General features: G+C 49.7%; 1 protein-coding gene across 3 annotated transcripts in view; it reads right to left on the minus strand.

Moving 5' to 3' along the window:
* Positions 1 to 5,498, minus strand: part of slc8a3 (solute carrier family 8 member 3) — a gene marked incomplete at both ends in the record, with an annotated part of 114,127 nt that extends 108,629 nt beyond the window's left edge. For all 3 annotated transcript variants that reach the window (XM_080012193.1, XM_080012192.1, XM_080012191.1), the window contains one exon: positions 3,718 to 5,498. In XM_080012193.1, the coding sequence (XP_079868319.1) occupies positions 3,718 to 5,498 (1,781 nt within the window). The remainder of the gene's footprint in view (positions 1 to 3,717) is intronic.
* Between the last annotated feature and the right edge of the window lie 19,605 nt (positions 5,499 to 25,103).

Consider the following 25,103-nt stretch of genomic DNA (forward strand, 5'->3'; position numbering starts at 1 on the left):
CACCTGTCACTGGTTTTCATGTGGCTGATCGGTGTATACAGGAAGAAAAGCTTCAATCCCACCCCGCGTTCTGGCCGAAGCATGACCCCTGTAAATAACTGTATACTTGATGCTATTTATAAGAATAAGAGGCACTTTTGTGGGAACATGCTCAAGCAGGCGTGACCTCACAATCACATTACCTGATTCTGGTCCATCCACTATACACCACATTTGTTTTATGAATTCAGCAGGCGCTAGTGACTGTAAACATTTGCCTCTCAGGGGAAAGAGCTCCTCAGCCAGACAGCTCTGCTGTCTTTACCAAGACGAGAGACAGTGAAGCCGTAAAACCTTTGCACATCCAATCCTCCATGCAGCAAACATGTTCTTTGTGTAATTATCAAATTGCCTCACAAGCCAATTCTGTCAATCGCGCTCCACCGTGTGTCCGTGCCGACGGAGCCCGTCAGGCGAAAGCGCCTTCACTGTGAGTCACTTCATCGCTCCATACCACCATGAACTTTACATTCGAGAGGCCCGCGCTGCCTCGATTAGCTTCTCATTCATTCGTTTGTTGCGGGCGGCGTTGCCACCAAAAACCATTACACTTCATCTGTGGCGCTGAGAGCTATTGTGTGGCCAAGAATTGGAGTGATGTATTCCAGAGCCCCAGATTAGGGCCGTAATAAATTTCCACTCGGGTTGATAACAAAAGGCCCAAAGTGTGTCAAAAGAGATTGAGAGTGGATGCCTGGTGATATAGGGTGAGGGCGGGAAGTTGTGAAAGGAAAGGAGGAGCCAAGGAACAGAAGTGTAATCGTGCCTTATTGTCCTGAAGGACATCAGAAAGCCCTGTGACCTTTAAACTCGGAGGAATTCCTGCACTCCGCCCTCAGTCGGAGCAATAAGGACTAAATTAGAAGCGGGGAAATTAAAGCTGAAATTTGTGCCAAATAGGGAATCCTCATAGTTCAAAACCACGTATAACATGGTTTTGAACTACTCTGTAGATTTGATGTTGTGTTAACAAGGGGACTACCGACACAAATTACAGTTTTCCGAGTTTCCCTGGAACGCAGCATCACGGCGCGATACGAACCTGGAGCGCTTTCTAATCCACGGGGGGAGGTGGGGCCTTGCCCGTGCGAACCGCCTCCGATGCCACTGGTAAAATATGAATGTGAAGGTAGTGGAGTTTTTTCTCGTGCACGAGAAGGACCCCGAGGAGAGCTTTTAAGACAGCGCAGGGAACATCAGCGTAATTATGCCTTTAGTGAATATTCCACACGTTCATCCCCTTTTTTGTTTTGTGTATGAAAATGTTCTCATTAATCTTCCACTATGCTCCTGGATGAAGCTGTCACTTCCACTGTTCCTCTTTGTCTTTTTTTCTTATGGATGCACAGAGAATCAAATTCATCACTATCCCACTGTAATTATGGAAATTTCTGGGGATTGTCGGGAGTTACGGCAGTCATGGTTGGCATTCTACAAGAGGCTCTGGAGGCTCCCTGAGTCACACGGCAGAGACTTTTGCATAAATATTTTTTTTATGCACATTAAAAATTTGCAACATTCTGTTGATGAACAGAATAGCAGCCATCATCATGTATTTTGCATACGGTATGAGGTCCTTTCGTCTTGGTACCGTCACGCAGCGGTTTGCATTTAGAGCTCTAAACAAGGCAACATGTCACCGAGACAAATTCCTGCACAGGTATTGGCACAGGAACAATGATCCCTGTCTCTGATAACCCCATCATTAGCTTTTACGCCTGACTAAGAGACCTTTCCGCTGCAATCTCAGCGGAGTCCCCCCAACGACTGGCTTCACGTTGAAGTGATGTTAGAGCAACTATCTCAGTCAAAGGGTCTGACCTCTGACACTGCGGTTAACCCACCACACCCTTTCATCATTCATTCACATCTGTTCATACCCGTCTTTCATCACAATGCAAATATCCATAAAACTTCAGTCCATCACAGGATTCTCAAACGATCAAATGGCCTTGACGTGGCTCATCATGTTGGATTCAGAAAGATGGTGGATAACTATTTGAACAGATCATTGATTCTTTCATCTCTACTAGATTACGAGCGGTATGCCTGTTAACTGTAAATGGTCTGAAGTGATGATTGTTTGAACACAAACACAACAACACTCCTCGGTATTGGTACCAGTATTTATTACTATCTCGGCGTGCCAAGCTCCGCACTCTACACAGTAAGACACCAAACTGGCTGCACAATGCGCAGTCCAGTCAACAGATCGATGCACCGGTGTTCCCTCACAATGCCGACAACATCCGAATAATACTCTCGCACCCCATTAACCGCCTCCACCACCCAGCCTCCATCCCCAGCCTCCACCCTCCAGCCTCCATCCCCAGCCTCCATCCCCAGCCTCCACTTTCCAGCCTCCATCCCCCAGCCCCTGGGGACTTGCTCATCACGATGCCACTCATCCTCCCAGGTGCCTCTGATCCCTGTGGGCTGCCTCAGCCCCTCAGGAGCCCCCATGCCCTGGAGTACAGACCCAGCCAGTCTGAAAGTGCACCCCCGGAGGGTTGTCACTGGTTAGGGGTGAGAGTGCTGGAGAGAGCCACAGACACGTGTGCTCCGATTGCATGCCTGAGGTCTGGGGTGTGATGCAAGCTGTGAAATAAACAAATCAATATTCCTCAAGAGGCTGTTACGCCGTCCGCTTCTCGATCACTGAACGAAGCAGTCCATTGAACAGGAGAAAATGGTAGAGTAAAGGATGACAATTTTTGTATTCAAAAATAAGCTGTAATTTCAGAAAATATAAACGTGTTCTTCCCGGGTAATCGCTATCACGGCACAAAAATCATCAATCATTACTACTGACATTATGAGTCACCCCAATAGCCCGCCCAATAGTCATACTATTGAGAAAATTATCATCCGTGCTGTGATAGTGTGTGATAGCATCAAATTACGCAGAAATGTCATGAAAACAAAAGAGAAGTGGGGCTTGCCAGAGTACCACAAAACAAAAGCATTGGGGATTAGGGGAGCAAGCGGAGGGTTACTTAAGGACTCCTTGCTACCACAGTGGTGTGACAAATCCCCAAGTCGAATCCCCATTGCATGCAACACAGGACTACTATCAAAGTGCTCTGATGAGAGCAAAATCTCTTGACAGAGACAACAAGAGGATATACGGAGTGCAGCTTGTGCAAGATTCATTCAGCGGGGAAGGTGAAACGCAGTTGAACCATGAAGAGAAAGGGATTCATGAATCTTGAAAGTGGCACTCAAATATGTTGCCAATATATCATTATGAAGTAATTCTGAGGCCAACAAAGCCAATTCTAAATCTGGAGATTAAGAGGAGCTCACAGATTAAAGGATTATGCATTAAAACCTATGCTGATCAGAGTCGAAAAAAATGTCAGTTAAGCGTCATTCATTTCAGTTTAACTCTAAAGATACTGCATTCAAGTATTGAGAGTATACGCCACAACTCTGTTTCGAGCATGAACTCTCGCAACAAAAAAAAAGTCAATCCTTTCCGACTTCTAAAAACGATTCATTTTTTAAAATATTTTACCGCAAACACTGTCCGATGAAAGTGAGCCAAAAAAATGATGAACAAAATTAATTCTCAACCCACGCAATTTCCACCCATTCTCTTACACACGGCTAAATAAAGCAATTGTTCCCCCAACAAACAAACAAAGAAGTGTGAGTAAAACCAAAATGTTCTCTTACCAGGTCTCGTCATTTTTGAACTCAAGTTCTCCGTAGGTGTCCTCAAAGTCCTCCCCGCCCCCTTTGGCAAGACCCTCCATGGTGCGATAGGGCACGATGACTGTCCCCCTCGCTCCAGAAGTCCTCAGCACCTTCACCTCCATCACACCAATGCTCTCGCTCACGTGCGCTGAATCACTCTCAAAGGTGAAGATGCCGGAGTGATCGTCATCCAGGATGGTGACTGTAGCCACGGTAGGGAAGCCCAACATGGCCTTGGGGTACGGTAGGCTGTTCGGGGACAGGACCTCATCCTCAGTCTCTAGGATACGCAAATTACTGAGGCGCACAAAAAAGTGTTCATCCTCCTCGAAGATGTCGTCGTCTATGATGCCGATGCTTATTTCTTTGATCATCTCGCCGGGCTTGAACACCACCGTTCCCTCGGTGAACTCATAGTCGGCCCCAGCATTGGCCGAACCGTCCTCGGTTTTATAATCCACATAGATGGTCTTGTTGATATCGCCGCCCTTTCTGGTGATGGTCAGAAGGGCCGCTCCACAGTTCTCCAGGCACTGGTAGACGGCTGGCTCAAAGGCAATCCGAGAGACGTACTCCTCCGGTTCTTCGACATGCACTTCCTGCACACTGGCACTCCGTTTGGCCTGCTCTGACACATGTTTCTTCAGGATGTTGCCCGCGCCCGTCATCATGCGAGTGGCCTGGATGCGGTAGAAGGCGCGGCTCTTCTGCTGGTGGGAGAGGGCATAGTAGTTTGCCATCTCAACCAGCTGATCCAACTCCTTCTCGGGGTGCTTCTGCTTTAGGTCTTTCAGAATGCGGATCATATCGCGTCGGGACTCATCCACCTCCTTGCCGTCGATCAGTCCAATAAGATTGCTGGATGCGCTTCCGTCCACAAAGTGCGAGTTGACCATCTTGCCATCCATCTCAATTCCTTTGGAACGTTCCGTCTCCGTCTCGATGATCACGCCCCTGTGTTTGTCGGTGCGATACTTCTTATGTATGAACTTGTAGAAGAGGAGTCGTCGGTCTGCCACCCAGGCCAGGACTACGCATATGGGAAAGAACGCCAGCGTGAGCAGACCTTCCCAGATCTGGACTACGTTGGGAGAGAACACGGCCAGGATCATGTACAGCCAGATGTAGGCAAAGATGCTCCAGCCCGCTGTGACGAAGAACACTCTGAGGTGTTTGACCTTGCGGACTTCCCCTTGGGGAATGACAGACACACAGAGGCCAATGATGACAAACATATTGAAGGCGGCACTGCCGACGATTGTGGCGGGCCCAAGCTCTCCAGCCCTGTACTCATGTCCACAGACCTCAATGACAGAGAGCAGGATCTCAGGGGCAGATGAGCCCAAGGCCATCAGGGTGAGGTTTGACACCGTCTCATTCCACACCCGAATGGTGGTGGTGGTCGTCTCCCCGTTGGGTCTTTTGATGATGATCTCCTTTTCCTGGGAAGTGATCACCTCAATGGCCGCCATGAAACGGTCGGCAATGATGGACACGCCCAGAAACATGTAGATCATCGCTACAAAGTACACGATGACCCGAGCAATCTTGTCTCCCATGGATGGGTCCTCTGGGTACCAGATGGGCAGGATAATGCCCGGCTTGCACTTGGAGATCTCGTGACAGGTTGCATTGCCGGAGGCCAGCGAAGGGCTTGGAGTGGTCCGGGCCTCTGCGCACAGGAAGGCTACAGCCACAGAGACCAGCCCAAACCAGAGGTATTTGGATGACCCCGGCTTTACCGGCCTTGAGCCCTCCATGCACCCTTCGTCGTCTCAAGGGTCCTTGCCACACTAACGTTCCCTCTGGGATCCAGCACTGGGCTGTGGTATTTCTCCACACACCACCTGGATGTGAGACAGACAGAACGACAAAGGTTATCCATTTTTCTTTACATTTGGAGACAGAACAGTTATTATATAGGTGGTTTTATTGCAAGTAATTACAATGAATTAACATATAATTACAGAACAACACACAATATATAATGAAATGACATAATGGAATGACTCTTCATGCCTTGGGCTGTTGCAAAATCATTTTAAATACCTAGTTTTCAAAGTCACAGCTGGCTTATCAAACAGGCATGTGAAGCCATGCATACATTTCATAGGGTGGAACACAGTCTGCAGAAGGAAAAAAAAATGTCTTGAATTTTTATGAGTGCAAGTATTCAAATCACCCTTCTATTATGAGAGACTTCAATGAGTTTCTGCCTCCTACTTTATAAACGGCATAATCACGAGACCTTTGTGTTATCTACGAGCGGCGGGCTGGAAAATACTTTCTCCGGAAATGCTCAGAAATGCATGAGATATTCAGGTCCGTAAACTACTATGTGAACATTGTAGACAACATTATATTTAGCTTTAAATAAAACATGGCTTGTAGGATAATTTCCAAGCATGAAAGTTTATTTTCGAGCTTAAATGGGCTCCATGCCCGATAATTTAAGTTTGAAACTACGGGGTGATGTATTGTCTGAATTCTCTGGGGTAAAACACGGCTCAGAAGCAAACAGCCCGCTCAGCAGGCGTGCAACGCTGCCAAACTAAGCGCTGTCCAAAATGTCGCATTGGCAAAAAATAAAAAATAAAAAAAAGTGGTGGAGTCAGGATACCGTCAAGAGGAAGACTGCAACAAAGGGTGCAGATGCCCCATCCAAATTCATTATCATTGTAGCCCTAAATAAACACTCTCCATTCCACAATAGCAATGGCCACTTTGTCCAGACCCATAAAAGCTCAAGCTGAGGCATATGCAAGTGCCAAAACAAGACATCTTAAGGAGCGACCAGTCCCGAAACCGGACTTTCTGTGATAATCTAATGGGCCCAGAAGTTACATGGGGCCCCCGCCGTGGCCTCCATACTTTTGGGCCCCCGAGGCACACAGCCTTAATTAAAATGATCTCCCAAAGAGAGAGACATTCAGAGCTGTTAATCACTCTGCTCAGAATCCACCGGAGGATTACACATTCCATTATATTCACGCTTAATTCCATTAACCTTTGTTGAGCTAAGTGTAGATCACTTCCCGTTCAGTATTAGTTACACAAAAGTGCATTTCTGTGTTCCCAGGAATGTTCAGGGAATGGATTTACCTCCGGGACCCCCGTGGTAGAAAAAAACGTGCGCACGCCAGGCGCTAAGAGGCACTTTGCATCCAGGCATCCGTCACACGTCGAGACGGGGTGTCGGGGCCGGAGCGATCGCTTCGTCGCCGGCGCTTATCGCCTTTCCCGCGACGTTAGGGTCCCGACGTGATGGAGACGACGACCGTCTTGAGACACGAAGTCGTCGCTTAAATGACTGATGAAGGAGGAAGCGATTCCAATTTCGCCTCAAATCAGCGAGTGAATCTTTACATTTTGAACCGGGAATCGGATAGTGCCGTCAAATAGCCGCAGCCGGACATTTTTCCTTAATTAGGGAAGGCGGCGGTGAGTCCCGGGTGATGTTTCTGGGTGTAGATGTTTATATCAGGGCGACACGCACCACACTTATCCGCCAAGTTGTCTGACCGACAACTTCCTCCGGAGCCGCTGCGAGTCGGATAAAAAAGTAAGCGTATTTAAAGTGCTCACAACAACTTCGGTGCCAAATGTTTTTCTCCGGGACCTCAGCGGTGTAAACACAGACCCAGCGCCCTCCTGGGAGCTGGCAGGGGTTCTGTCTCGGCCCTGCGTCGACTCCGGGCAGATGTCTGGAGCTCGGAATAGAAGGAGGAAACCCAAATGGGCACGCGGGGAGAAAAACTCGGTAACTACGGCAAAGTGGTTGTCAAAATAAATATAGGTGTGAATAAAATCCCGGGGGGACCGAGATAGAGAAGGCGGCATTTTCATATTTAAAAATGAGCTACAACCTAAAGGAGGCGTTCGGAGAGATTGGATTGAATCCCCAAACTGACAAAGCCCAGGACCAGGATCAAGGACAATCGCCATTGCACAGACAGCGGTCGTTGTAATTAAGAGGCGCATTCTGATTGGCTGCCTTCTCAGGCTTTTTTAACAGATATCGGTCGTTCTTTGGGAACATGTGGAATCATGCTCCGTCACCTTTGGGTTACAACCAAATCCTAAACGCCAGTTGTCGTTTTTGGAGAACCACACAACAGTATCGGATCGTCCCAGGGGTGGAGGTACTTATGCAACGTATGACAATGAATATGAAAAGTCAAAAGCGCCATTTGTCAAGGAGAAGCAATGACAAGAAAAAACACTTGAATGCACAAATGGTCACAATAATACAAGGAGACTGGGGGAGTCTGGGGGAGTCTGGGGGAGACTGGGGGAGACTGGGAGCTCCAGGGAAAGGTTTCTTCCTTTTTGAGAAAAAGAAGCATGCTGCTGACCTGCTGGCTTCTCTCTCTCTCTCTCTCTCTCTCTCTCTCTCTCTCTCTCTCCCCCTCTATCAATCTCTCCCCCCATCCACCTCCCTCTCTCTCCCTCCCTCCACCTCTCTCTCCCACTCTCCCACTCCCTCTCACCCTCCCTCCACCTCTCTCTCCCGCTCTCTATCACTCTCTTGCCCTCGCTCCCTCTCTCTGCTCTCTCCCTCTCTCTCTCTGTCACTCTCCCTCTCTCTTTTTCTCTATTTCTCTATTTCTATATCTCTCTCCCTCCACCACTCATCCATCTCTCTCTCTCTTCCCCCTCTACCACTCTCTCCCCGCACCCATCTCCCTCCCTCTCTCTATCACTCCCTCTCCAACCACCTCTCTCCCTCTCCCTCCCTCTCTCTACCACTCTCTCCCTCTCTCGATCACTCTCCCTCTCTCTGTCACTACCCTTCTCCCTCTAACTCTCCTTATCTCTCTTTCCCTCTGTCACTCTCCCTCTCTTTCTCTCTCCCTCTCTACTTCCCTCCCTCTTTTATATTTCTCTCTCCCTCCCTATCTCGCCCTCCATCCACCTCTCTCCCTCTATCACTCCCTCCACCCATCTCCCTCCCTCTCTCTCGCCCCCTCCACCACTCTCTCCCTCTATCACTCCCTCCATCCATCTCTCTCTCGCTCAATCACTCTCTCCCTCCATATCTCTCTCTCCCCCTCTCCCACTCTCTACCTCTACCACACACCCGTCCTCTCTCTAGCCTCCTCCCTCCCTCTATAACTCCCTCATCCATCTCTCTCCCTCTCTCCATATCTCTCTCCCCCTCCCTCTCGCTCCCTCTACCACTCTCTCCCACCACCACCCCTCTCCCGCCCTCTCTCTCTCTCCCTCTCTCCCTCTATCAGGCTCTTCCTCCATCTCCTTCCTCTCTCTCTCTCTCTCTCTCTCTCTCTCTCTCTCTCTCTCTCTCTCTCTCTAAGCTGAGAGGAAACTGCATCGAGGCTGAAACAGTCGAGGGACCCGGAGTATAAAGGAGAGGAGGCATAGAAGTGTGGTAACAATTAATAACATGAATTAATCATGAACGATTAACTGCACTGGTGGACAAAAAAAACAGCCGACCCAAATCCATCCTGCACAAAGAGCTGTCAGGGTTCCGTCTCTCCTTAAATTAATTAGTTGATGTGCGTCGCCCGTACGTAAGCCCCGCCCCTCCCCATCCGCGTCACAGCGTCGTGACATCATAACCCTGTGCCATACAAAAACCAGCCGGTCGGACGTACATGCGGCCAGTCGGACAACCGCCACGGACGAGTGCCGCGTCCCCTCCCATCCGCCTCGGCGGTTCCCTTTGAGGAAGCTGAATCTGAACGTTTATTTGTGTATGCACACAGTGTAAGAGCGAAAGAGACAACTTATCGACAGGTTATTTTCATTTGCATAGAGATTGATCACTAATCTACATACTTTTGTGCTGTTCCACAGATTCACACCGCTACCATTAAAGACCCCTCAAGTCAGCTGTTTTTTCGGAGAGCGTTTTGCTCACCGAATCGCTACGTCCGCCTACACGCGACGAGGGCAGGAGAGCCAAAAGATTAAACTTCACCTCAAGACTCATCACGCGGCCTGGGAAATCCCGAAACGCCGCCGGTGGCGAGGGTGTCGGGCGGCCGGGCCCCAGCGGCCAGCGCGACTTGTATCAAGGAGCGGGAGGCAGGAGGACAACATGATCTGCATCAGTCGAGAGTCGATCAAGTCGTCCCCACAGGTCCACCGGGGCCATCGAGCCCCATCGGGTCCGGTAGGTCCCAGGTTGGCGTGGCCGCAGCAGAGGTCCGTGCTGCGGTTGCACGTACGGACGCTTACGCAAAGCGTCAAATGGAGATGGAAGTAGAAAAGGCATGCGTCCGGATGCTAGCGTCTATGGAGAGAGCACGATAACGGCCCTTAAAAAGGAGAGAGGGGCAGATGCTGCGTTAGCAGCAGCAAAAGCGCTCGAGCGCTTCCTCACACCAGCGCGGGTCGTTGCAGGGCACTAGGGAATACGTCCACGTACATTTCAGCAGCGGACGCAACGACGGCACCAGTGAGCACACGAGCAAAGCTCGCAGCACATGGCGGGGAACAAGTTGAACAGGTGACATACAGTCTTCACATGCCACCCAGTCCCAGTTTACCACCGGCTCAACACATTTCATAGACCACCGAAAAGTTTCCACCACTCTCCCAACCGACCACTACACCCATTCCATTCCTCCATGGGCCCTGAACCAGACCCTTCTCCAACGCCTCGAGTTTGTAGACTATGACAGAACGATCCTACTTCCCTGCGAGGAAGCCGATGACGACAAGCCCGCACCCTCAAGTCGAGGACGGAACCTTTCCTCAACATCATGAACCAAGAGTTCCTCAAAAGGACGACGCTAACAGTCGGGCGACACCCTCCAACCCGCCCATTCCGCAAGCCCAGGCGGCATCTGCCCAAAGACGGGTCCGTTGGACAACAAAGTGACAGTTTCGCACGAAGGTCCACGCGTTGCAACCGCCCCTCCCCGGCAGTGGCCGTCTACGGGGCGGAAGAGGAGCGCCACGGAGGGAGAGAAGGAGTACGGGGCTGAAGCAAGTCACTTCTACGGAGATGACGGGTTGAAGTCCAACCCCGGGACACCACATCGGCGACCTGCGGGGACGCCGCACCGGGAGAAGCGAGAGGCCAAACATGCAGGGGGGGGATGTTGTCCTACTGCGAGGACAAGCAAGCCAAGAGGAACGACTGGCCCTGTTGGCCTCGTTACAAAAGCTATTCCCATTGACCATGGGACGGTAAGGAAGACTGAAGTGAGGATCGGCAGGGACGCTCCATGCCCCGCGTCGTAAAGGTTTTATATTCCTGTAGTTTTACTGATGCCATACGGGGGAAGTTTTCTTTGTTTATGCGCATGGTCCGTACCTAAGTTCCACCCCTTCCAGTCAGCACCGTGGCATCATAGCACTGTGAAAGCATTGTGTCATCGGGAACACTGCGCCGTACAAAATCGGCCAAGTCGGACTTAGAACGGGTTGGACAAAACAAATTAAAGTCTCAATCTGTCGTGACTCAGTCTCTGCTCCGTACAGCCTCATGGCAGGTCCAACAATCACCAGCGACTACTTTATGCTATAATATCAATACGTGCACGGATAAGGGAACGGGGAGGTCATATTCATTGGTTCGTTTAAGAGTTATGACAACTTATTGAGCAGGTCATTTTCATTTGCATAGAGACCAATCATTAATCCCCGCACACTTTTGCGCTGTTGCACAGTTTCACACCGGAACCATTAGAGACCATCGCGTGCTGCGCGGCGAGAGGTGGCGAGGTCAGAACACAAGATAATAATTTGTTTTTGTTATTTTCTTCATTCATCAATATCAATTAAAAACAAAGTGCAACTGATACGTTTCATGTTTATTTAATTCACACGGATGTGATCGATCACCGATTGCAATTTGAGGTCTTTGGCATTCATTAAAGCAGTTCATTAAATCCCACGACGTAGCAATTTACAGAGAGGCAACGGAGGACTATTTCAAATGTGGACGAGAGGAGCAAGACCTAAACCAACAAGACCTGAAACAAATAAGTACCGTAGGAACACCAGCGTCCGCCTGCGGGTCCGCCACGAAACCGCGGAATGAATCTCATGCGGAGAGAACAAATGAAGGAACTATTTCACTCGTAATTAAAGTTGGATTTTTTTTGGAGGGGACTTTGAAAAGAAAATCACCGTGAAGGCAATAATATATTTAACACTGATTTTAAACGACCATTTTGCTAAAATGATACTTCAAATCCAATGCTTGGTCATTTGATTGATTGATTGATTGATTGATTGATTGATTGATTGATTGATTGATTGATTGATTGATTGATTGATTGGTTGGTTGATTGATTGGTTGATTGATTGATGCTCACAGGCTTTGCCTCCGTAATGTGATGTAATCCCAGGTGGGGTGCACCACCTCAGTGGCATGACACAAATATAAATGTGTTCATTCATTTATTGAGTCATTAAGGATACATGCAATCGCGTAAACCTCATTAGGTTTTTTCCAGATCCATGATAATCACTTTACAACGACTTAAAATGTGTGTTGGAGGTGAGGCTGTGCGTACCTGGCGCCCTGACAATTAAATTAAGAGCCAAACGAAACGATTTGCATACTAATCACGGGTTTAAGGGGAACATGTTGTGTGCTGTCACTGTGCTGCTGGACTTCCACCGCCACCTAATCACTGACAGCGGAGCGGCATTGTGATCCACACAGGCCCAGGAGGAGGCCTGGAGATCACCAGTCACGTCCCAAATTAAAATGAAACAAGCGGGGGTGTCTCTCGGCTTCGGTTGAGTAGAAAAAAGGGGCTCGAGACATCCGATATGTTGGTGTGCCCAGCACATTACAGCTGAGTGGGATGCTGGGAAGAGTGACACTTGATGAGAGGCATCTATCCCCCCCCCCCCCCTCCCCTCACCCCCATCCCTCCCCCACTCCCTCTATTTTGGGAGAGTCCTGGCTGAGGTGCTATTTGAGATGCCATATCAGCCTGCACTCAGCAGGAGTCTCAGCTGTTGCAGATTCATCTCGGGAAGGGTTTTTGCAGTGGCCGACCGGGCTCCGTTTGGGGAGGGGGGAATCCCTGCAGACAGAGGCACACATAACACAGCCTGCGTGGGGCAGTGGGCTTCCCTCTTCACGTTCAACCCCTGTAGTCCTTTCCCCTTTTTGCTTTCCTTCCCACTATTCACACCGTGACAACCCCGGGCCCTTCACCAGGAAACACCCAGTGGCATAGGAGACATCCAGCCTTCCCTGGTGCTCAGTTGTGGCAGTGTGATTTTTTTTTTTTCTTTTTTTGAAAAGGACCCACTGGGGTGATAACCAGTATCTTTCCACGTGTTGACAGCAATTATTTTAACGTCACACCCATTAGATCAATCCATTGCAATGCATCACACTGTATCTGCACAATTGCGAGCAGGGGAGCGGAGCAGAAGCTGTGTTCATTACTGTTCATCCTGGAGGAGTAAATAAATGGAAAAAAATATATTTTAAAAAAACAAAAAAAAACAAAAACAAACAAGAGACAGGAATCGATCTTATTGGTCATTGATCGCGGCGGTATTTTCGGTGCAATGCTATGAAACAGCGACTGGATCACGCAGGTCGTCAAGCGCGTCCGCGGGTTTGTTTATTATGAGTCATTTGATGTTAAATATGGGATCCCGTGCATCGTGCTGCGCGCATCCTACCTGGTTTGTATTCCGGAGAGAGGCTGCAGAATAGATCCGAGATGATGATGATGATGATGGTGGTGGTGGTGGTGGTGATGATGATGATGATGATGATGATGATGCCAAACTGCTTTACTGTGGGCTGGACCTCCACAGATGTCAGCAAGGAAAAGCGCCGAGGTCCGGTGTCCGGGCTCCGCCGGACGAGGCGGTCTCCCTCGGTCCTCCTCCCAGACCCAGACCCGGAGCCAGAGCCGGATCCAGAGCCAGAGCCTGATCCAGACCCGTTGCCGCCTCCTCCTCTCTCCTCCTACACTCGGTCCGGGTCCTCCTCGGGAGCCGGATCCTCCTGGTGTGACAGCGGCGGCGGACGGAGGTGGGACGGTGGTGTTTTAGGGCGCAGCCTGGTGGAGAGGAAGGATCTGGCGGATCTGGATCTCCTCCTCCTCCTCCTCCTCCTCCGCCTCCTCCTCCTCGTCCGGGTGATGAGGCTCCCGGTTGCCGCTCGTGTTGCTCCGCAAAGCGCCGCAATGTGACCGCTCCACACGAACACGCGCACGCACACGGGCGTCCTCTGCGGCGGCTTCCTCCTCGGGATCCGCGCCCGGGCGTCGGTGGCGGCGGGTGGGCTGGCTTTAAGGGGACGCACCGCCGCTGCTGTGGCTGTGCGCGGTCAGATATTTAGGTGCAGATAGTTATTTCAGACCTGCCGTCCTCCCTCCCTCCCCCCCTCCCTCCCTCCATCCTCCAGAAGTCACACGCACCGGACGGCGTCATCATCAGCTGGAGGGACCTGCAGCACAGTTAATATTATTATTATTATTATAATTATTATTATTATTTATATTTATTTAATATGATTTTATTTATTGTATTTTAAACCACCAATGCAATGTTACATATCATATATATATATCATATATATATATATTTTTATAAATTGGTTGTTTTTGTTTTTGCTTGGTGATGACGTCACACCGAACCCCGCACGTGCGGGTTTGTGTAGCTCATGGAGCGGCTCAAACTAAATGATAATATTCACTGTTTTTCATCCGCAGCACATTAGTCTGAAGATGTTTCTGGCGGTATCTACTCTAAATTGCCTTTCAATTTGTTGCATATTGCCAATTTTCTTTTCCTCGAATTACTTTGTTATCACAGTATTGCCAATTTGTTCTCAGCGCTATTTAAAGTGGTAATCTGTAGGATTGTTTTGCTTAAAAAAATCTCATATTTGATATTCATCCGATATTTGTTTAGCTGACACAAGACGCCGTTATTCAATGTATTGTGTTTTTATTATGCATGTCTTTGCTGTTTCCTTTGTTTGGTGGCCCTCGGTACGATTGTTTAAAGGGGAACTATTATGCTTCTTTTGACACGTTAACACAGGTCTCTGAGGTCCCCGAAACATGTTTTCAAAGTTTTTTGGTTTTTTTTGGCTGAAAATGCCAGTCCGATTATGCATTCTAGCCACTGAGACATGCCTCTAAACCCGGACTGTTCCAAAACGGGCTGTTTCAGTGTGTGTAGCTTTAGTTGTGAATGAGCAGCCGAGCCCCTAGTTCTGAGCCAATGGGGTTTGAGCACGATTTCTGGGTTCTGTGAACCAATGGGGTTTGAGCTTTACTCCGGGTTTCGCTCTATTAACTCCATTAACTTTCACTCATTTCACCTTATCCGTACACTAAGATCTGTTTCTGAACAAATTGGAGACGAGAAATAAGCAATCCGGTTGCTGAATCTTCACTCATATCCGACCTACGAGGCCTCGTTTAAATAAATACAAACAAAACAATTAAAAAAAACCACTATTTTTATTGGTTTTGTTTGGAGAAACGCACAGCGGGTGGGATGGAGCAGATGACCACACAAAGAAATCGGTGACCAGCTGACGTCAGCTCGTGCAGAGAGTAGAAAAAAACCCTTTGGAAACAGTGCGTTCAGAGCGGACGGAAACCTGAGCGCTTTGTTCACAGCGTTCATTCATTGTTCATTACTTTGTCGTTAGTTTACCTCATTATTTGACACTTTGGCCACGCCTAATATGAGCACCCCGCATTGTAACATTATATATATATGACAGAAAATAAGGAAAAGCATAATAGGTTCCCTTTAACAAAATAATCTTGCGGATTACCACTTTAAGATTGGGCCCGTTCCATCCAGAGCAAAGGAGGTGGAGGACGACGCTCGAACCACCTTCAGTGTTTCGGGGGGGGAACCACATCCAGGGAAAACTGCATTGTTACCAGCATAATTACCAGGGCCATTTCACTTAATTATCAATTAATCAATAATGAATAACTATAAAGCCACTCATTTGGAAAGCAAATGACAACAGAGACTCTGGGTGGAGGTCTTGGGGTAGTCCGCTAATTCTTTCCGTTTGGCACAGCGAGCAAAATCCATTGGATCCGATTGGAATTGCCGCGCTCGCCGCCGTTGAAGTGAACCTTATTAGCCTGCTCAGATATCCGGGCTTGTTCAATGAAACGTAGATTCAGACACAGGCCATCCCAGCATGAGGCAGGTCTATGGAGGCCCCAGCCCCCACCCACACATCTAGCCGTGTCAAGCCATCATTAGGATGGGGGAAATGGTCGGGAGTGTTAATGAACTTCCCCTTATCTCCGGGCAGAAGGGTTGGTTCGGTGAAGGTCCGGGAGCGTCCGCTCCAGTTGCCGCGCCTACCGCCCTCTCATCAAAGTCAGCCACGTGTTAAGTGATGATTAATGGATTATGCTTCTAATCAACGCACGGCGGGCCCACTCTGCCGGGCCAATGAGGCGGGGCGGCCGGAGCCCTGGAGCTGTTTCCTGCTTTAATCCTCTTCCCTCCCCCCGCTCCTCTTGGACCGGCAGGTATCACTGCAGGGCAATCGCAGTGTAACTAAACATTAAAGTGGCAATCCATAACACCCCAAATCCCAGAATTCCATTGGAAAACTGCAACGATGCTTTTTCGACATCCAGGTGTAGCCTCGTCTTCGCTCTGAGACGCGCTCCAAAGTTGGCCTCCTTCTGACTTGACGGATTTCGATTCATTTTCCTGCTCATTTGAGGAGGTGGAGGAGATATTTTTGTGAATCTTTCTTCTTCCTCTTCTACTTTGGGCTGCTCCCGTTGGGGGCGGCCACAGCGGATCACCTGCCTCCAACACCTTCTGTCCTGCGCATCTTCCTCCCTGACACCAACTGCCTGCATGTATTTTTGTGAATGTTCATCCATAATCCACAGTTGGGCGACAACTAGCTGTGCTGCTTTATCTAACTCACAGAGACTGCCTTTCACTATTTGCATGTGCCCGTTTTTTGCATTTTTCACATTTTTGGGGCGCAAGTGCTGCACTCGCAACTCATTTTCCTTTTCCTTTTCCCTCCCCCAACAGGGGGTTGACGTGGCCGCGCGCCGACGCGGGCGGCGTCCGCTCCGGTAACGAATCGTGAAGCTGTGGAAGGAGAGCGGTAAAGAGTCACCCCCGCACCCGCCGCGCTCCCAAACACCCCGGGGCGGAGGAGCCATTTCGTATTAAGCAGGTGAGCCAGGCGCGGAGCAAAGCTTACGGGGCCCCGCGGGGACCGGGGGTATAAAAGATGCATGGGATCGCGGGGTTCGGCGGTAAATTGAAATACCGCGTTGCTGACGTGCGGCGCCGTGCCGGTGCTGGAGGATCGTGGGTAAAATGCAGCGGAGCAGCATCACCCGACAGCCAAATATGCATTGGCGGTATTACCTCGGGAGGCGCTCCGTACCCGGGTCGGCCCTGCGAGGGGGCAGAGCCGCGCCTGACGCACTCGCTCATCCCCCACGTCCGACGCCGGCGAGGACGCGGCGGCCGAACCCGTCCGCGCGAGGCCCCCCCTTTTTTTTTTTTTTTCAAATTTTCCAATTTCTTTTTTTTTATCCTTTCAACATCGCGCAGGCACTCGGTCATTTTACGGCACGTTTCACAACGGCGTCGGGAGGCGGTGGGCAGCCTAGTTCTGAGCTCTCGCTCTGCACAGTATTGGCCCAGAACCGATATCGGCAGAGAGCACGTCCAACCCCACCGCAGCTCCTCTGTGGGGAGAGAGAGAGAGAGAGAGAGAGAGAGAGAGAGAGAGGGAGAGGGAGAGAGAGAGGGAGAGAGAGAGAGAGAGAGAGAGAGGGAGAGAGAGAGGGAGAGAGAGAGGGAGAGAGAGAGGGAGAGAGAGAGGGAGAGAGAGAGAGAGAGAGAGGGGGAGAGAGAGAGAGGGAGAGAGAGAGGGAGAGAGAGAGAGAGAGAGAGAGAGAGAGAGAGAGTGGCACTTCTGCGGAGGCTATCGGATCCAGGCGTTCAGTGGTTCACTGGTCCGGAATGCATTTGCAGGGAAGATGAAGGGGGGTGGGCGGTGGGGGGGCCACACTGCCCACGTTACATCACAGGCAGTAGAGAGAAGAAGACCACCACAGGCCGATGGCAACTTGTGTGCCGTGTAACACCGCGGAGACGATACCGACCCGCCCGGAAACGGAGAGAGGTGAAGGCGGGGGGGAGTTGATCAGCGCGGTCGCAGAGGGGCCTGGGGCTGGGGGGTCCCGTGCCCAGTCTCCACGGTAACACCCCCCCCCCGGCTCGGTCGCAGGTAGGGCGGAGGGGACGGGGGCCCGTCGTCGCCGCTGTGTGCCTTCCCGTGTTCTGGCTCATTATGTAGGGAATGAAGTGAAACAGCCGGCGGGTGCATTTGTTCTGCGTGGACTCTCCCTCAGCTGCCAAGCAGCCGTCTATTTATAGAAATGGAAGGGGGGGCGGGGGGGTTAAACAAATAATTATAGAACCCCCCCCCCAACGATCATCAGTGAAGCATGATGTCATCGGTTCCCCCGCTCAGTTCTTCTCATTCTTCTGAACCTGCTGAGATTGTGACGCTTTGAGCTGTGGTCAGATGTTTGTTTCTGACCTGAGGCCCGGTCCATACACAGCACAAGACAAACACACACCTGTGTGCGTGTGTGGGGGTACACACTCGCCCACACTCTACACTGAACACGCCTCCAGGCACGGCGCCTCCAAAAACGACAGGCTTTTGTATTTCCATCCAAGTGAGTTTGGAGGGGACCTATTACGCTCCTTCTCAACAAGTCCATCCGTGGCCCCTGAGGTCCCTGAAAAGATGTTTTCGCAGGTTTTGTTTTTTTTGGATGAAAATACCACTCACATGATGCAGTCGGTCCATTGCAACATGCCTCAAAACGATAGCGTTCCGAAACGGGCTGTTTGTTGTGGGTGGAGCCACCCTCCTCAGGTTCCTGGTTCTGTGAGCCAATGGGGTTTGAGCTTTACACCCGATTCCGTGTTTCTCTGATTTCACCTTTCCACCTGTCAAATTTCGGGCGAGAAACGATCACTCCGGTGGCTGAGTCTTCACTCATATTAGATCGACAAGGCCTCGTTCTAAAGCTTGTTTCCGACGGGGGGCTTTGTTTTGTTTCATTCCATTCTGGAAAAGTGGGAAAATAAAATAAAATAAATACATCTACAGTTTTGTTTGGAGAAACGCGGAACGCACGCTTCAGCCGATGGTATGGTCCTACCATGGACACACACACACGCACACACACACACACACACACACACACACACACACACACACACACACACACACACACACACGCGCACACACACACGCACACACACACACACGGAGGAGGGAGGGCGGATGGATGGAGGGCGGTTCTAATTCTACCTAATTCTACCGGCTTCAAATGGAAACGGCTCATTTCACCGCGTGGTGTATGTGCACAAGCACTGAGAAGGTGAGTTTTGCATCGTAGGTCCCCTTTAAAATGTGCTCGACGGCTGAGAAACATTTTGTTCCATTGTTATCGAGTGATGTGATTCTGGGATGATAATGAGAATTATTATAGTGTTAGGCCGATATTTAGCTATATTGTATGTCCGAAACCATAGTATGCATCAAAAAGTACCAGGATGACAACGCTGTGTACAGTGAGAAATCCTAGTCCGCGAACACGGCACGCTACACTGGAAAGCGTGTCCCACAATGCATTGTGAGGGTGACATGTAGAAAGCACAATGCCATTCCAGTGTCTTTTAGTTGTACATTATCCTAATACAAAATATACAAATCTACACTGATCAGCCACAACATTAAAACCAGTGACAGGTGAAGTGAATAACATTGATCATCTCCTTCCATTGGCACCTGTCAAGGGGTGGGATGTATTATTATTATATATATAGTGTTATATATTATTATATTAAGGATATATTAGGCAGCAAGTGAACAGTCAGTTGTTAAAGTTGATGTGTTGAAGCAGCGTAAGGATCTGAGCCACTTTGACAAGGAGCACATTGTGATGCTGGACGACTGGGTCAGAGCATCTCCACAAGCACAGGTCTTGTTCCCGCTATGCAGTGGTTACTACCGACCAAAAGAGGTCCAAGGAAGGACGACCGGTGAACCGGCGACAGGGTCACCCGTCAGGTTCGATCCCAGATAAGAACAACTGTAGCATAAAGTGTTGAAAAAGTGAATGGTGCTATGACAGAAAGGTGTAGAACACACAGTGCATCACAACTTGCTGCGTATGGGAGCGCTCACAGTGTCCATGCTGACCCCTGTCCACCACCCAAAGCACCTACAATGGACACGTGAGAGTCAAAGCACCTACAATGGACACGTGAGAGTCACAACTGGACCATGGAGCAATGGAAGAAGGTGGAGGTCTGATGAATCACGTTTTCTTCGACATCATGTGGATGGGCGGGGTTAGGGTCCGATCCGATGGAGCATCTGTGGGAGGTGCTGGAGCAACAAGCCCGATCCATGGGGGCCCCACCTCACAACCTCCAGGACTTAAAGGATCTGCTGCTAACGTCTTGGTGCCAGATACCACAGAACACCTTCAGAGTCTGGTGGAGTCCATGCCTCCAAGGGTCACAGCTGTTTTGGCGGCACGAGTTTTCATGTTGTGGCTGATCGACGTTCTTCACTGAACACCTCATCTTTCTGGACTGTGTTGGTGAAGTGCTGGTTACTTTGTGGCCTGCCATGGCCCGGCAGCAACATGGCTGAAAAAATAAAAAATAAATGGCTGAGAAGGAACTTGGTGACGGCTCCTCACTTAATTAGTCCTCCCAGTCGCGGAAGTGCGTGGTAAATATTGAATTTGATGTCTTCTTTTCTTAGCCGTGTCCGATTAATATTTGATGCCGTTTTCTTGCTTTTTGACATGAAAAATTGAACAGCACGTGGAAAGTGGAGGGTGGAGTTGAGTTGTGGGGGCGGCGGCGGGGTGGGGATGGGGATGGCGGGGGGCTAGGGGGTAAGGTCGTTCTCAAATTAGGGCTCGACTCGGCATGCATGATACACACATCCACGATGCACGCATCCTACGAGCCGCGTTGCTACGGCGTCAGTGGAAATAGAAAATTAGTAATAGAGATTAGTAAATAAGGTCAGAGGTGTTTTGACGATAAACACTAAACACAAACAAACAAACAAACAAACAAACACACTGAGGGACGTTTCTCGGAGGATGGAGAGTCAGTGAGCGGTAGATACAAAACCAGGCGTGAATAGAGAGAGGGACACCTTTCTTTGATCTGACGGCGTGAAACATCACTTCCTCCCCGCGGAGGAAACGAGGCGAAGCCCAAGCCGCTGCAAGGTCAGAGAAAAAGAAACCCAAACCCCCCGAGAACCCGACAACTCTTGTCACCGGAGACGGAAGGCGGCCATTGTGGCACCACAGTGACGGGACGGGGGGAAACGGGGAACTCTTCATAGAGAGACCTGTTTCCGGACCTGGGGTTTAACGTCCTCCTATGGACGCACCACTTCCTGTATTTGCCGCAGCTCCCTCCTGGGGTGTGGCGAGGAAGCGTCGCGGAGTGTTTTTTCCCTCTGACCTTGACGTGCGCGCAGCAAAGCATCTCCCGCCCCCCTCTCGGTTCCCCATTCGGTGAAGGCGGAGGCCGGACTCGGGGAGACGGGAGGCACGCGGAGGACCGACGGGGATGCGGGTGGAGGAGAGCCGACGTTCATGGGGCATCAGGAGGCTTGTGTCTCCTTTATACGTGAAGTGGGATCCGTGTCGTACGACGCATGGGGCCACTGCCCTGCACCATGTATAAAGGAAAAGAAAGAAATGCGTTATTTATGTTATGGTTTGACGATTGTTGTTATAATATATGGGAAAATTTACAATATACCACACTAGTGGCATGTTTGATTGCACGATTTATTCATGTCTCTGTTTGGATTATTATTTTTTTTTTTTTGCATATCCTGAATAAGTCTTTAATTTAACAAGGGAAGATACAGCAATAGTCTGAATGTCTTCCCTTTTTTTTTTTTTTGGGGGACATGTTTTTCATTTCAGTCATCAGGGTGAGAGGTTCGGTGGCCCGGCCAAGCGGCACTTGAGCAGAATTGCCTCGGTATAAATTTAGGATGAATCCTGCAACCTCCGGTGCCACGGCAACAACCTTCTCCCTCGGTCGCCTTCGATTTCAGCAAAAAAAAAAAAAAAATCTGTCAATGCATCGAGTCAAATTGATCAGTAGCGCGACGCTTTTATCGATACCCGTAGAGGTTATCTTCTCTGCGTGGCTTGTCATGGGGAGGTCAGAGTGCAGGGTCACCGTTCTGGATTCATTGCCTTGCTCAAGGGCACTTCCACAGGGCAGATGTTTTCCAACATGAGGCTTTGAACCTGGTTCGTCAGGCTGAAGGACGAAGCCAGGGGTGGGCAACCTTTACTATCAAAAGAGCCATTTGCCCCCTCTTCCACCAAAAAGAATTGGTCCGGAGCCCCAAAACATATTAATAACACAGCTTATAAAGTTTTATATATATTTATACTATACACTCAAGCTATAGTTTGTTGCATTCATTAAATTATAGAACGGCAATAAAGAAAAATGTCGAATTTGTTTTTGCTATTTTTACCTGTTATAACAAAGGAAAACAGCAAACTCTTATGACTAGGAGAAAAAAATATACTGGCATGTGTCGGCCGACTTTGAAGTAAATCAAACACACAACTATGCAGGCCTGTTCATCCCTCCCCATATTTGCGGAAAATGAATAAAATAAAAAGTAGCCCACTTTGAAACAAATAAAACAATATAGCTGCAGCCTAAATAGCTTAAAAAGAGGAACATAAAAAATAGGCTGGTTGGTATTTAATTCTGACTAAAGACCGTTTCAGTGTGATGTCATCCTCTTCTGCAGCAATCAACCATCGCGCCTGAACATAAAAGCTCAGCAGCTCAGGGTGTAAAAATCAATATTTTTTGCAGAATGAAAGCGTATTAAAGGATCGTGTTCTCACCTGTTTAATGTGATTTCCGTTTCTGAACATCGCAGCAGATCCTTTGTGTCAGGGCTGGAAGGTGTGACGTGGATGCAGGGTCACGCGCCGTCACCTGCCAGGCGGGAGCCATGTTTGGATTTCACGTAGTTCACGCTCGAGAAAACCCGCTCGCCTAAGTATGTCGATCCTAAAGATGGACAGGACTCCAAATGCATAGTTCTTTGTGTTCATATACTGCAGGTGTCGGGGAACGGCACCCCACGTTCCAAAACACAGGTTGTTCGGGTTCGGGGGGGGTTTTCAATATCGCTCCGTTTGTGCTCTTAAGGGGGAAATTGGCCTTTTCAATTCGGTTTAATTTCCAGATCGGGTCGACTTACTCCTGTGAAATGCGGACACGTTCGGCAGGGAGCGGGTGGATGTCCTGGGGTGTGACAGGGAAGGATCGTGTGTTTTTTATTTTATTTTCTGAACTCGCTGAATCGTTCCCCGAACGCAGTTTGCATTACGGCGATCGCACGCTGTAAACACCCACAATTGATGTGACTACGCTCTTGCTGGAGCTCTCTCGGGGAGGGGAAGTGGGAGGGCGTAGACCTCTCCGTACGTCTCTGGCGAACACCGTCATCTTGCGCTCAGACATCCTCTGGCGCCCGCGGGGCCGCGCGTCCCTTTCCCTGGAGACGTTGGTTTGGCGTGTTTAAGTGACTTGTCAAAATCCACCACGAAGCGTGACTTCTAAAGCCGATCTGGACCTTCCGGTTCGGGATAGGTGAGGGCCCGGGCTTTCCGGGAGGGCTTTTTCTACATGTTCCAGACAAGCAGCGAAAGGGTTTCAGCACCGCTCCCCTGGACAGCCACCGGACTTTGCGAGGCAGCAGGAGATCCCAATATGCGCTGTCGACCTCATCTGAAAATGAACAGAACCGTCGGTGGTGGAACCCTTCTGCCATTATTTCGTTCCCTATCTGGATGACAAGGTCCAGCGGCTTTGGATGCGGCGACCTCTGAGGCGAAGTCACAAACCCATCCTGCGCTCCCCTCATACTAGGTGCCCCGTCAGCAGCCACCGACAGCGTGTGGGTCGTGTTTATTTCTTTGGCTTTTAAACGATTCGCAACAGCCTCACAAATGCCCCGCTCCCCCTGTGTCTGGCCTTTTAGCGGCATCACCTCAATGATTTATTCCTGCAGCCCATCAGAGTTCACGACGCTGGATAACGGCGCTGTCTGTTCAGTATCGCTCACATCACTTGACTCATCGCAGGTGATTGAGGACGCTTGAGCTGAGTTGATGCCTTCAATTTGCTGACTGGTGATGTTTGTTGCCATTTTAACGGCCCTGTCCTTGACGGGCTTTGCAGAGAGACATATCTCTAATTGTCTGAACAATTTCACGTTTGTTGTTGAAGTCCATGCATATGCGAGACTTTTCTTTTTTGGGATTTATCCACGGTCAGCTTCCCGAGGGTCAGAAACTCCACCACCTGCAGGGAACGGCGCCGGGCCCTAGACGTAGTAGGATGTGATGTGTTGTTTTAGTTGGCAAAATATAAAAACTTTTTCTTTTTTTTCCGTTGTCACAGTATCACCTCGAACTCCAAGATGAGAGGTGTTCCCTTTGAAAGATTGTCCACTGTGCAACAAAAAAATGAAATAAAAATAACCGTTATTTATTTCCATGTTATTTTTTGTCAAAGCTACAGGGAGCCCCTGCAGAGGGGCTGAAGAGCGGCGGGTTGCTGACCCCTGGACTAAGCAGTGGGCAGGCCCTCCGTCACGTAGGGACAGGTGAGCCGCCTCATTCTTTCACACCTCTCACAAACACACACACACACACACACACACACACACACACACACACACCACGGCTTTGAGGGGAAAATTCAAACACAAAGCACTGAATTGAAAAGGCGTGGCGCCAGACCCACTTTCCAGCCTCTCTGCCAAAGCAACCTCTGCAGAGAACTAGTGGCAACAGCAGGAGCAGCTTTGCTCAGTCAGGAGCGACTGCAGAAAGCCAAGAGCGGCGGCTGTGTTTCGCGGGCTTCGTCTGTAGACTCGCCACATGTAGAAAAGCAGCTGCGGTTGAAACCCGGACGCGACTTTTCCGACACATTGGGGAAAGGCAGCGGAAGAGATTCCATTTGATGAGGGTTTCATCAAAAGCGGAACGTCTTCTTTCCTGAGGTGCGGGGAGATCGTTGCCGTTGCAGGTGGTTTGGTTCCTAGAAACAGGCCTGGCTGTTGTTTTTGTATTATTCAGAATAAGATTGTTATTCACCACCATGTGGCCATTCTATTTTGGGAGGCATCTTCCATTCATCCATCTGCTCTACCCACTTCTGAGTCAGGGTCGTGAGGAGGGGGTGCAGGGTAAGGCAGGGTGGATCGCACAGCAGTCACACACATGGGGAAGTGACTCTCTGATGTCTTGATAGAGAATAAA

The sequence above is a fragment of the Zeus faber genome (assembly GCF_960531495.2).
Source record: "Zeus faber genome assembly, chromosome: 13".
In the NCBI taxonomy this organism is placed as follows: domain Eukaryota; kingdom Metazoa; phylum Chordata; class Actinopteri; order Zeiformes; family Zeidae; genus Zeus; species Zeus faber.